The sequence below is a fragment of the Parasteatoda tepidariorum genome, chromosome 2 (assembly GCF_982258835.1).
Source record: "Parasteatoda tepidariorum strain Cologne lab strain chromosome 2, Ptep-v5.0, whole genome shotgun sequence".
Classification (NCBI taxonomy): domain Eukaryota; kingdom Metazoa; phylum Arthropoda; class Arachnida; order Araneae; family Theridiidae; genus Parasteatoda; species Parasteatoda tepidariorum.
In genome coordinates, this window is record NC_141756.1 from 43,929,657 (window position 1) to 43,944,249 (window position 14,593).

Here is a 14,593-nt window from a genome sequence, read left to right on the forward strand (position 1 = left end):
AACAACCAATCACCAACCAATCACCATGAACAACCATTTTGCTGTGGAACGAGTGGTCGCTCAAGAAAGGTTTCACTGTATTACTTTCCATTTTAACTCTTTTTTTTTAATATTGCTATAAAAATAATCGAACAACAATTAGAATGAAACGAAAACTGACTCTGAGAAATGAAAAAAATATATAATTTTTCGATGTTTTGTTGTCGCGTTCACCTCACGCGGATTTACTACAGACCCCTATTCCACTGCCTAATTACTGTTGGAACTTAACAAAACATGTTGTGTACTAATGTATATAATTTATATTCTTGTCGTTTCTTTATTTTCGTATTACTTGCGCTCTTTGCTATACAATGTTACATTATTATGTGACATTGTCATCGCGTTAATAAATAAAAATGAATATTTTTTTTAAATCTCTAAGAAGTCTTACATACCATATTTTCAACATCATTCATCATTTAAAAAATATTTATTGATGAATATAAAAAAAACAGCAATTTTTTAGGAATTTCAAATTTCCCCCAAAAAGTGGTTTTATTTATTTCCAAAATACGGCTGTTCTTGCGTGAAATACCATATATTTTGGTTTTTATTTTGGTCCATATACATTGCTATCACCATATGGGGTTTATATGCCGTTTATGCATACAGGTTATATGCCATATGGGATTTTCTCCTTAAATTATCATTATTCTGTAGTACGGTAATTTTAATCGAAGTTTATTTACCGTGTCGAAAGATTATTATATCATATTAAAAAACATCAACATTTGTTTACTTTACACTCAATATTTTACCAAAAAAACAATAAAATTTAACGGAAATTAAACAAAACTTTAACAGTCAATGATGATAACAATAAAAAATATGTTAAACTGCATTTGCGCAATTTTCATATTTTTAGTATTGAAGTACGGATGTGGACCTGTAAATACTATAATCTTACTAAGTCACTATCAAATAACTTTTTTTTACTTTATTCTGAAACCCCTATTTCTTCACAACTAAGTTCTAATTTATTTCAAGATATATGAATGAAAATACTAAGGAAATTTTTTTATAACCCTTAAAAAGCACAATGCTTACTTTCTAATATAAAGGGCCTCATTAGTGTCAACAATACATCGAAAGTCACTGAAAGATAGTTTTTTTACTTCATGCTATTAAAAGCATTATTAATGGCACTTTCTATTTTTCACAGTATACAAAGGATTGAGATTTCATATATTTTTCATTTGCAAAAACATTCAACTACTTTTAACTTAGAATTACGATAGACTATTTATTTAAACGTAAATATAATTTGCAAAATTTATAGTGTTCATGTTTTCGGAACATCATATATTACACTTAGGAATCATAGACATAGGAATGAAAATGCAAAATTCAATAATCTAATCGAAAAATTGGAATTCTAAGAAAAGTTGTTTCTTAATATTGAATTCGAGAATAAATTAGATTATTTAATTCTAAAAAAAATTATCAGTTATCAAAAATTATCAGCGTGATAGACAATAATTCTACTGATATTCTAAAAAAAAAATATCAGTAGAAGAGATTCTAGAAAATTCTTTATCAGCACTTAATTTCTTTCTTTCATCTGTAGAATTTTAAATATAGTTTAAATTGCTGTTTAAATCGTATGTAAACGAGTAAGGAATTTGTCCATAATATTTTCAAACTTTATAGTCATTACTTTAAGAAATATTCTAAGTTTAAGTTTAATATGAGCTAACTAAGAAACACGTTTCTTAGTTAGCTAACTAAGAAACAATTTCAAAAGCTGTAAGAGGTTTAACTGAATTGAACACAGAGTTTTCAAAATATCTTCTAAAATTATTGAAATATTAAAATTTTTACTAAAGACGAAGAAACAGATGATACGGAATAAATATTTTTTCAATTTATCAAATATTGAAAATTTCAAAACCGTAAATCACAAAATTAAAATTTTAAATAAAATAAATAATTGATTTTAAACTCCATATAACCTTCTGAGAAGCGATCTTGAAACAAAAATGAAAAATTTAATTTTTATTTAAAAAAACTAAGGAGGTACAGTAAAAGGAATTGACTGATAGAAATGATAGCATAGTTAAAAATCAATTAATGAAACTCATTTAATTTTTTTATATATTTTCAGTTATTCCCAGATATTCAACTATATCCCCCAGAATTAAAAAACAAGATTGTATGTAGATGCTAATACCACTGCCTATATGGGTACTTGTATCAACAAACGTGTTATTTTTCCCATGTACGTTTTTTTTTTATTTTTCACTGTAATTAAAAACATAACCAAAGAAGGTAATTTAGATTTTTACAAAAAAGGTATGTTTTCACATAGATGGTTACTATTTTAAGACATGCAAAAAGAAAAAAAAAATACTTTAAAATAATTTTTAAACGAAAAATTTTTAACAAATGTTGTCCGATATATTGAATGTGTATAAAATTAATGTGTATAAAAATTGCGTTAACATAGTGAGAAGAAATAATCTTCCTGCTAGAATACATATCTTTCACTAAACATAAATATATATCGACGATCCAAATTTCTTTCCGAGTAATGGACTCCATACATAATGTATTTCAATCCAAAATCTTATGCAATAGCAAGACAATAAAGAGAATGGTGCAAACTGAAGAATACGAGAGCCGGAAAGAAACTCTGCAAGCTAATATTTATGATTTTTTTACTAACTTAGGATATGTTACCAAATGCTGTGTGAGAAATAATAACATTTTTGGTGCTTTTTTTAGCAATACTATTAAAAATACGTGAGAGTACAAATCATAAAAATTCAAATTGAACAAAAAAAGTGAACCTAATATTGATAGCTAATATGAATAGCAAAAATGAAATGATTTTATTGAAAACTTTTTTTTGTAAACCAGTAAGTAAAAACTGGAGCCACTGAAAATACACGAATGCGGAATAAATGTAATTAAACGATAAAGGAAGTTTGCTTAATGCTGCTTTTCAAAGGCTCTGTCGTCATATGAAATTATGTTTGATTACAAATAATATGCTATTTTAATAACCGCTGTAAATTTTCAACAGTTGATCATGGCTCTTGGGTCTAGTTTAGCATATCTGAAGTCAATGATTCCGATCAAGTATTCTAAAAAGGACTTAATGCATCAATGTGGAGAAAACAACAGTTTTCTGAAAATGAAAAGCGTTTACGTTCTAATTTCTCAAAATTTAGAAACTTACTCTAGTGCTGCATTATCTGGGCTCATAAAAATTTACAAAAACTGAGTATACGACATTGATTTAGATAACTTTCATGCAGGTGGAAAAGTATCACTGCATTTTTCATTTTTTAAAAAAAGTTTAGTAATTTTTATAATATTTAAGTTGTTTGTTGCTTCTAACGCCCAGAAAATTCTTCCTGCCAAGATGGTATAGATAGTTTAAAGTTAAATTTTTTTTTCAAGTGTAAGGCACTTAAGTTTTTGTTTTTTTTGTATTTTCTTTCGCGAAAGAGTTGTGAAAACTCTTTTGAAAGTAGTTTCTGTTCTCCTATTCTACCAGATCTTCAGGTTCTCAGCATATCAAATAAATATCTGTATTTGTGCATAATACTATAGTGGTTTCGAGGCCAAACAAATTATTAACCTTATCGAAGTAAGTACTACATACATAAAATATTGTATTGTATAAGCATATTTAAGTTATATGTTTTGTACAATATTTTAATCAATAATTTTAGTTTATTTGAAGCATGTAAACCTTTTTGGTGCATAAATGTTTTTGCAATAAGCAATTTTTCTTACTTCTTCAAAAGCTGTTTTTTTACTTGATAACGAAATTAAATATTATATAAATTTTAAATTATTTTTAATAAGGTTCATAAATTTATTTTTAAAGTTTTTAAATAGTTTTAATTTAGATTCTTCTTTCATCACTCTCAAAGATATCAATACATTCGTTATCTAATTGCAAACATGTCTACAGGAAAGTGAGGCATTAATATTCACTATTGTAATGTCAAAGGGAAATATATATCCTGCTTACTCATATTTACTCCATTACACTATTTATCCATTAAAGCCATTAAATACAATTACTAATTTAATGCATAAGGTTCAAACAACTTGTATTCATTGTGTATACTAAAAAAGGAGTTGCTATTTTTTGGTGTTAACATAAGCTAATATTTTAACAGTACTCGACAGCACATTTTTATTTAATTTTTCAATGCTATAATTTGAATTCATTCCTTTTTTTACGAATTTATTCATTTTTTTATTCATTTTTTTCACAATTCCACGAGCATTAAAGTTTATAAACATGTTTCAAGTAATATATTATCACTAATATTTTTAAATATTTGTGTGAAGTGTAGTGCATAGGGCTAGCTAAAACAACGGCTAGCTAACTTTCATTTTATTTTAAACAACATAACTATAGTTAGCACTCAGCACATTCACAAGCATAACACATGAAACATATATGAAGAAGAAAAAAATAAGAAGCTCTGCATGGCAGGCTTTCTACCGTTCGTTCACTACCACTCTCACTGTCTCTGAGTTTTAATCTAGTTTCTCGCTAGGGGGCGTTGCTAGTTCCAGTTTCTCCACATTTGTTATTTATTAATTTTATATAAATTTATACATGATAACTAGAGTTTGGTACTCAAAAATATTTTGTAACAGTTTTAAATTTCTGTTGCAAATGTGTTTTTAAAAATAAACTTTTAAGTCTGCCTTAAGACAATAATTATTATAATTGAAAACTAACAGTGAATCTAGCAAAAGCGCGATATTATATTCGACAGGTTCCGTGGTATTATTTTATTAGATAATTATCGTTATGGATAACGATCGTGATATTTTCGTGCGATTTATATTTAAATGTAAGACATATTATTTATAGCATATCGGGGAAAAGGACTTTAAACTATCATTACTACAATTCTAAAAATATAGATGCATCACTAGTTTACTGTAATAAACAATATATACATTCATAAATTTGGTTCATATTTTATGTTAAAATAAAATTCTAAAAAAAATCAAGAACATGCACTAGCACCTCTGTTTTTCTAAGGTAATTACATGCATAAGTAAGGGGCAGTAGTTTTTTAAATCAGTTCCAAAAGAACTTTACTTGTTTCAAATTCACTGCTTTATTTTGAAAAGTATTTTCTTAGTTTACGTGAGAAGTAGAAATTAATTGATTGGTTTGTACAAAATGCTGGCATTTAACACTAGAAGCGATGTCGGGGTTATTTTGATCATTTTTTGTGATTTCTTAGGTTATTTTTAAAAACACATGCCAGCTCCGAAGCTCATATTTTTTTAGCTTTTCTCAAATTGTCTCTAAAAAAACTGCATCGAAATTCCATGCCTTTCTGCTGATTAGAAAAATTAATAATTATTAAAATAATTAAAACAGCCAGAAAGGTCATTTCGGACCAAAAGAAAAATGTTCCTTTTTGAAGTCTACCGTCGATTTTTTTTTCTGCAGATCTTCAAAAATTGTGAAGATAAATTGCAGGGCAGAAATTAGGGTCCATCATGTATAAAAAATGACACGCGAAACAGTTTTCGTGAAAATATATGGTATCTCAGATTCGATTACCGTAGTAGCTTAGTTGAGTTCCTATTGAATTATAATTTCGTTATTGAGCCAAAAAGAAACCATGTACATGCTGATTAAAAGTTATATTTGTTATAATCCTGAACAAGAAAGTATTGTCGGGGAATATTTACTGTCATGTAAATATTAATGAAAATTTATTGTATGGCATTCAAGACACATAACTTTGATTTCAACTGGTATAAAATCAATAAACAAATATTTAAAAGTCTTTCTCCATTTGTGCAAGTTCAAAAACGGACAAATGAATTACAACCTGGGGAAAGTATAGTGCTCTAATTACGGAACAACACCGAAATTCCAGACGCAGCAGGACTACTCTTTTTGTCTCAGTAAAACTTGCCAGTGAATTTTTTGTTTTAAAAATAAAGAATCCTGCATTATGAGAATACTGCATTTGAACAAAAGAGATGTTTTTCCGAATTCCAGTGTCACTTCTTCGTCATGATATTTACCTTCTCCACAGCAAAATGTTAACTATAAGCTTACTACGCAGGTGTAAAAAAGAATACCATAATTCAGAACAAAATTAATACGAATGTGTTTGCAGATGACTGCACATAGTAGAATGTAGATAGCACATAGTAGATGCTGTTTGCTTATTTTCGTATTACTTGCGGTCTTGTGAAATAAGCGAAATAATAATCTGTAACACACTATTACATTATTATATTGTGATATTGTCGTTGAGATAATAAAAAAACTAAAAATAAAGTTAAAAAACTCGAAATTCTTCATATTGTAATTTCAGCAATATTCATCCTTTAAAAAATCATGTTTTTTAAAAATAAAATCAATCCCTATGAGGATCAAATTAGCCTCCAATGACAGTTTTAAGAAAGTCCTAAATATGGTTGTTATAGTGTTAAAGAAACTCGTCATTTTAGACAAGAGATATTATGGTATAAATAATTGCGTTCAAACAAATTAGTCATTGTGGAATTCATACTTTAAAAGGATCAGAAGAAACAAAAAGGACATATGTGTAACTGGGGTAAAAAAAAAACATATTTAATAATAATACACCAAATACAGTCAAATTTCCCCATTCAGAAACCCTAAGCAATGTCAAAAATATACACACGTTTAAGAACGTCGCTTCTCAAATTAATCCCAAAAGAATGTGATTTGTTACAAAATCTCTGCTTTACTCTGAAAAGTATTTGTTATGGCTCACTTACAAAAGTAGTAATGGGGCGGTTTTCGTTTAAAAATACTGTGACATTTCTTTTTTCAGAAACACACCATTTTCGATACAAAATATTTGGTACAAATGCATTCAAACAAATAAGCCACATAGGGATTTATACTTCGAAAGGATCATGAAATAGAAATAAAGAGCCAGCGTACTGTTCCAATCTGGAAAGAAGGTAATGATCCCCTCCCGTGGTATTGGTCTTTATGTAATGGCTATTACTGAAATGGCATCAAACCAGTCTCTTATAGGAAAGGATTATCTAAAGAAGAGTGGGGGGTTGAAAAGAATGGATGAAAGTCACAATAATTCGATCTTTGGATTTGATTTCGAAACAGCAGACTCAACAATTCCGACTTGGAATAATATAGCTCTGTCAGCAGTAGTTTGTTTCGAAGCATTTCTTCTAAAAAATAAGAGAAAATAGTAGTTTAGAGAAAAGAATATAGTTTGAGGGGATACGAAAAGTCGAAAAAGCTTAGTCAGTTCGCTTCATTGCTTCCATGAATACGATGAAAGTACTTTGAGGACATTTTCTTTATTTTTCACTGAAATTCATTCATCGCACTGACCATTTTATTTTTGCAATAGGCTAGCATGCCCGATGCTCTCAGATTATTTGAGCACACTTGGATCATTTCATGACTGTTTCCAATTTATTACTAGATTTTGCTGAAATAAGAGAATTGTTGACTGGATTTTTATATTCTCCACTCTCACTTTGATCTGCTTTCTCTGATTCTGAAAGATTTTGCTGCCTAGTTCTGAAAGTTTCTTTTTACTCATCGAGTCTAAATATATCCTCCATGGAAATGAAAAAAATAAAATCAATATTTTCAATAATATCAATTAAAATTAAAAGGTCGTAAAAATAAAAGAAACATTTCAGTAATATATTATAAAATTAAATATATTTTGCTGTCGATGATAAAATTCCTAACGTCTTTTCGCAGCATTAAATAATATCTATATTGCTATAAGAATATTCAATTAGGATAGATTGCTATAATATATGTGAATCAGTTGTTGTTCTCATCCCCATAACCAGCAGAGCTAGATCAGGTCCATGAGCTCGTTCACTCTAAGTGTTGCGGCAAACACTAACTCCAATTAGTTGGCGCCACCAAAAGTATTCAGAATATGTAGGTTACTCTGAGTATGGCAAGAGAAAAAAGAGAGAACTGAAAATATTGTTGAATTGGCTTTTTGAAATATCTTTGGAACGCTGTGTTTTGTTTTGTTTTTTGTTGTTTTTTTATTTAAAATAAATGTTTTGTTTTGCCTGTTTTTAAACGTTATCAATTAATAGACAAGATGCCTCTCACAAACACAGTCAATCCGGTTAGGAACGACATTTCTGGCGCCCCCGGGTGGGCGGCCTTGTCTTAAGGATTGGTAAGAAAGGTAGGCGAAGATTTATTAATTTCCATTTTGAAGATTAAATATTTGACAATTTGAATACTTTTGAAGATTTGAAATATATATATATATTTTATTTGAATATTTGATACCATAACGGTAATTTATATGTGCTTAGAATCGATAGTTTTAGAAGCTAAGAATTTGATATTAAGATAGTAAAAATGGAAATAATAAAAAGAAATAAAACCGCTCAAAGAGCTTCATTTACTAAGGCCTACAATAAACTAGAAAATTTATTAATTGGCGATAGTGTGACGTATGACGAAATTGAAACGGATCTTTGTTTATTTAAACAAAAGGTAGACATTTTGGAAATAACTCATAATAGTTATTTAGATAGTTTGCAAGATGAAAAAGAATTCGAAACTGAATATAATTCCGTTGAAGAATACAGAGAAAAAGCTTTGAGAATTCAATTAAAAGCTAAACGTTCCTTGGATAATTTGAAAAAGAACTCGTGTGAAAACGAAATTGTTACTTCCGAAAACAACGGCGAATTACCGAGCACTAAATCTCCGAAAGCTTTATGTCAACGGCTCCCCGAAGTTGAATTATATAAATTTGGCGGAGATTTGAAAGATTGGTTAACGTTTTGGAACCAATTTAAAAATATTCATGAAAATGTTAATTTAACGAAAGCTGATAAATTTCATTATTTAATTCAGTCGACGAAGCTGAAATCGGAAGCTAGGGAAATTGTGGAATCTTTTCCTGTAACAGATGAAAATTATCCTTTAGCTGTTGAAAGTTTAACCGAAAGGTATGGCCGAAAAGATCTATTGATAGATTTTTATGTTAGAGAACTCCTGAAACTCGTATTAAATAATGCGAATAAGAATAAGAATGATTCTTTAAGCTGTTTATACAATAAACTGTCAACTCAATTGAGAGCATTAAACTCACTAGGAGTTACATCTGAGATGTGTGGTGTAATTTTGTATCCCCTTGTTGAAAGTTCATTACCATTAAATGTGTTACGCTCATTTGAACGCCAAAGAAAAAATTTAGAAAGCGAACAAAAACTATCCAGTCTTGATGCGATAATTTATTTTTTGAAAAACGAAGTACAAGCGGAAGAAAAAATAAAATTGAGTAGAACTGAAATATTTCATCCCCCCTTCGAACGAAGGAACTTGACACCACCGGCGAATCTGAATTTGAGAGATCGGAAATCGTCTGCGGCTGAATTAATTAGTCATAATTCAAACGATGATATCCTTTGTTTATTTTGTTTTAAAAACCACGAGACTCGTTTTTGCAAGAAAGCGTTTTATATGCCTTTAGAAGAAAAACAGTCTGTTATTAGAAGGAAGGGTTTATGTAAAATTTGTTTATTAAAGGGGCACCTGGCTTTTTCTTGTAAATCAAACATTAAATGTTCTATTTGCACAAGAAAACATTTAAAATTTATGTGTCCTGACTTAGAATGTAATCGATCGGATGAAAGAAAACAAGATAATAATGAAAGCGAAGAAAAAGAGACTGGCACCTTACATTCGCGCGTGCATGCAACTAAAGAAGTATTTTTACAGACTCTTGTAGTAATTATTAAGGGAAATAAAGCGCAGCGTAAAGCTAGAATTATTTTAGATACGGGTTCTCAAAAGTCTTATATTATGAAATCTACTGCAGAAGAGTTAGGTTTTGATTTTGAAAGGGAAGAAGAATTTTCGACCTCATTATTTGGGGGAAAGAAAACAGAAATTCAACGGCACAAATGTTATAAAATATATCTCGATAGCCTTGATGGTAAATATAGTTGTAATTTAGATGCATTGGATCAGGAAATAATTTGTAATAATGTTTCTAGCATTAGACAAGGGCCGTGGATTCGAGAATTGAGACAAAAAAGGATATTTATAACTGATTGTAGGAATTCAGGACCTATTGAAGTTCTTTTAGGGGCTGATGTTGTTGGTAAACTATTTACGGGTAAACAAGAACAATTAAAATCTGGATTAGTCGCCATCGACACTAAATTAGGATGGACATTAATAGGGAAGGTTCCTCAGTTTGAAAACCATGATAATTTAAATATGACGGTTGTAAATATGCTTTCTCAAGAATTACCTGTTTCATTTTTATGGGATTTAGAATTACTTGGTATTAGAGACCCTGTGGAACAAAACACTAGAGAAGATACACAGAGGGCAGTTATGATTCATTTTCGAGACACAGTTTATCAAAATTCAGATGGAAGATACGAAGTAAGCTTACCATGGAAAAAGGATCATGCTTTATTACCGAATAATTATGGGTTGTCTCTTAAAAGATTAAAATCTACTAACAAGAAATTAGAAAAAACGGGATATGAAAAGAAATACCAGCAAGTTTTTGATGAATGGATAGAAGAAGAAGTGATTGAGAAAGTTCCACAAGAAGAATTGTCAATTAAAGGTACACATTACCTCCCACATCGCCCAATTATTAAGGAAAAGTCAACGACAACTTCTTTGAAAATCAGACCCGTCTTTGACGCTTCAGCCAAGAATCCGAACTTCCCATCACTAAATGATTGTTTAGAGACTGGAATAAATTTTATTGAGACAATACCATCCATTTTGGCTCGATTTCGATTGTATGAAATTGGTGTTATTTCTGACATTAGAAGAGCATTTCTGCAAATCTCTCTAAATGAAAGAGATAGGAATTATTTACGATTTCTTTTGATTGATGAACAAAATGAACTGAAGACTTATAGACATCGTCGAGTTGTTTTCGGTCTAACCAGTAGTCCTTTCTTATTGATGGCTGTCATTCATCATCATCTGTCCAAACAGACATTCAAGATACAATATTCTGAAGAACAGTTGGAAAAACTCCGAAACAGTTTTTATGTAGACAATTGCGTAACGAGTGTACAAGATTTAACTGAATTAGAAACTTTTATAAAGTCAGCTACAGAAATTATGAAAGAAGGTCAATTTGACCTAAGAAGTTGGGAAAGCAACCAATTATTAGATTGCCCGTCTGCAGCTACTGAAGCGCGAGTCTTAGGCTACGTATGGGATAAAAACTTAGACTCGTTAAAAATTGATTCTGACTCACTGAAGCTGGAAGAATTCGAAAAATTAACTAAGAGAAAAATTTTGTCCCTGATAAGCCGAATCTTTGATCCGATTGGATTTCTTGCTCCAGCTTTAATAAGACCTAAGCTTTTACTTCAAGCAACCTGGAAGACTAAAGATCATTGGGATTCGGAAGTTAATGAAGAAATAAAGAAAAAATTCAATTCATGGTTCAAAGACTTACATTACTTAAATGATATTAAGATCCCAAGATGGTTGGGAGTTACTGCCTTATCTAAACTCAGCTTCCATACATTTGTTGATGCAAGCAAAACAGCTTATTCAGCTTGTATATTCCTAAGAAGTGAATCCCCTGATGGCTCTGTAAATGTCCAGCTACTCCAAGCTAAGTCAAGAATAACTCCACTGAAAAAAATAACGATCCCTCGTCTTGAATTGATGGGAGCAACTATTGGAGCTAGACTGTTCAATTCTATGGACTCTGCTTTAAAACTCGAAAAAGGAAACATTGACACCTACTTTTGGACAGATTCGTCGACTGTGTTAACTTGGATTAAGAGGAAAGAACAGTGGTCAGTGTTCGTGAACAATCGAATATCTGAAATAAATAGACTGACATCACCTGAGAATTGGTATCATGTACCAGGAAGCCAGAACCCGGCCGATCTTCTCTCGAGAGGATGTGGAGCTAAACAACTTCTGAAGTCCAAGTGGTGGCTAGGGCTTGCCTGGCTGAAGAATTCTAAGGATGATTGGCCGATGACAGTAGCTAATGTTAATGAAGAGGAAGTTGAAAAGGAAAAACGAAAGACTGTTGTTTCGGCTATCAATGTAGACTCGGAGTCCATTGCAACTACTTTAGCATCCAGAATTTCGAAGTTTTCTAAGATAATCAGAGTTGTAGCATGGTTGTTACGCTTCCAACCAAAAGCTAAAGATTTAAGAAAGAATGTTGATTTAACGCAAGAAGAAATAAGAAATGCACAAAAGACTCTTTTGCGGTCAGTACAAAAAGAGTGCTTCAATGACGAAGAAGGTAAAAAATCTTTGAAAAACTTTCAAGTGTTTTCAGATCATGAGGAGATACTTCGATTAAAGTCTAGACTTTTGAATGAAGATGAAACCCCTGAATTCATTGCGCCTTTGATTCTTCCGTCAAAGCATCTTGTTGTCGCCCGACTTATTGAACAAGAACACCTGTTGAATAAACATGCAGGAACGTCCATTCTTCTAACAATCCTGAGAGAGAGATTTTGGATTATAAAAGGTAGAAGAACTGTTCGCTCCGTTATTAGAGGATGTGTCACCTGCAAGAGACAAAAGGTTAAAAATCTTGAAGTACCATTTCCACCTCTGCCTCCTGATCGAACTAGATTATCGGCTGTATTCGAAGTGTCCGGTGTCGATCTGGCCGGACCTTTGATGACCAAGACTAATGAGAAGGTTTGGATCGTCCTTTTCTCCTGTGCTGTATATAGAACTGTTCACTTAGAGCTGATACCTTCTCTTAGCACAAACGCTTTTGTTCAAGCATTACGGCGTTTTATTGCCAGAAGAGGTAGAGTAGCTACACTATATTCAGACAATGGTACCAATTTCACTGGCCTCAACGCCTCCTTAAAGCGCCTTGATTGGAACAAAATCATGAAAGAATTTGAAGTTTCCCAAATCCAATGGAAATTCAATCCACCATCCGCCCCATGGTGGGGAGGATTCTGGGAAAGATTAATCGGAATTCTCAAAGACCTCTTAAGAAAAAACTTGGGACGGTCATCTCTGACTCATGAAGAACTCTCAACTCTTGTTTGTGAATGTGAGTCGATCATGAACAATAGACCTTTGACTTATGTGTCTGAAGAACCAGATTTGAGAGCTTTAACACCATCTTCATTCCTTCAAGACCTCCCTACTAACGACGTAGCCGACTTAGACAAAATTGACAAAACTAATTTAGACAAGAGATACAGATATGTTCAAAGATTGAGAGAAAGACTAAAAGAAAGATTCAGGATCGAATATTTAGGTTTCTTGCGTTCATCTGTTTCCAAGAGACTTGACCAAATAAATATTGGAGACATCGTCCTGATTGGCAGAGAAGACAGAAAACGAATTTTCTGGCCGTTAGGAAAAGTTATTGAGCTGTTCCCTGGAAGAGATGGACGAGTAAGACTAGTCAAATTGAAAACGGACAAAGGGACTTTACTAAGACCTATTCAAAGACTATATCCCTTAGAGGTAACTGAAGATGTCAGTGAACATTAAATAACTATGAACATTTTTGGACGTTAAATACAGATTTGTATCTTTTAAAATTCTTTAAATTTTATAACATAACAATTGTATGTCTGCCATAATTTTAGTATTTTTTTTTGTAATTTATTGTGTTGAGTTTTCTCCTACATAAACTCAAGTGGGGAGAATGTTGCGGCAAACACTAACTCCAATTAGTTGGCGCCACCAAAAGTATTCAGAATATGTAGGTTACTCTGAGTATGGCAAGAGAAAAAAGAGAGAACTGAAAATATTGTTGAATTGGCTTTTTGAAATATCTTTGGAACGCTGTGTTTTGTTTTGTTTTTTGTTGTTTTTTTATTTAAAATAAATGTTTTGTTTTGCCTGTTTTTAAACGTTATCAATTAATAGACAAGATGCCTCTCACAAACACAGTCAATCCGGTTAGGAACGACACTAAGAAAGCTTAGCACCAACAGGAGAACTTGAACCAGGTCCTGCCTGGTAAGTCCCAGAAAAGATAAAATGTGGTCAGGGGAGGCCTGGGCAGCTGTTGTTGTTATTGAGAACCTCTTATTGTGTTATAATTTATTATTTGATTTCCTCGTAAAAAAAACGTTAGTTTTAATCATCTAGAAATGAAAATTATAATGTTTTACAGTTTCAACCTATTTCAACTTAAACAGTTTAGAAAAACATTTAATAGAAAATCAGTTAATAGTATGTCAGACGCTTAAAGTGCTTGTTCTCAAACATACCATCGTATTATATTGGTATATTTGTGGTCTTTTATCAAATTTGCATAGTCTGCTTCACTTAAATGAGAAGGTTAAAGCTGTGATTTAGGCGCGTGGCGGCCTTACGCCCTACTGACTTGATACTAGCACCTCATGTATCCGAAATGAAGGGTGTCCGGTCATTAATGGCCAGATAGTGTATTTACAAGAAGTAACTCACTTCCTGCTTCGCCTAGACCGGAAAAAATATCGAATAAGTAAAAGTAAAGCAAAAAGGATTAAAAACATGTATAAAAACAAAACCACTTTAGACTATGCCAAATACGCCTGATATTTTTATATATCACTAAAAATTATGATAATG

General features: G+C 31.3%; 1 protein-coding gene across 1 annotated transcript; it reads left to right on the forward strand.

Moving 5' to 3' along the window:
- The first annotated feature begins 8,392 nt into the window (after positions 1 to 8,392).
- On the forward strand, positions 8,393 to 13,522 carry LOC147815246 (uncharacterized). Its single transcript, XM_087156553.1, has 3 exons — positions 8,393 to 8,776; positions 8,897 to 8,991; positions 9,625 to 13,522. The coding sequence occupies exons 1-3, from the start codon at positions 8,393 to 8,395 to the stop codon at positions 13,520 to 13,522; spliced, it is 4,377 nt and encodes a 1,458-aa protein (XP_087012679.1).
- Positions 13,523 to 14,593: the final 1,071 nt, after the last annotated feature.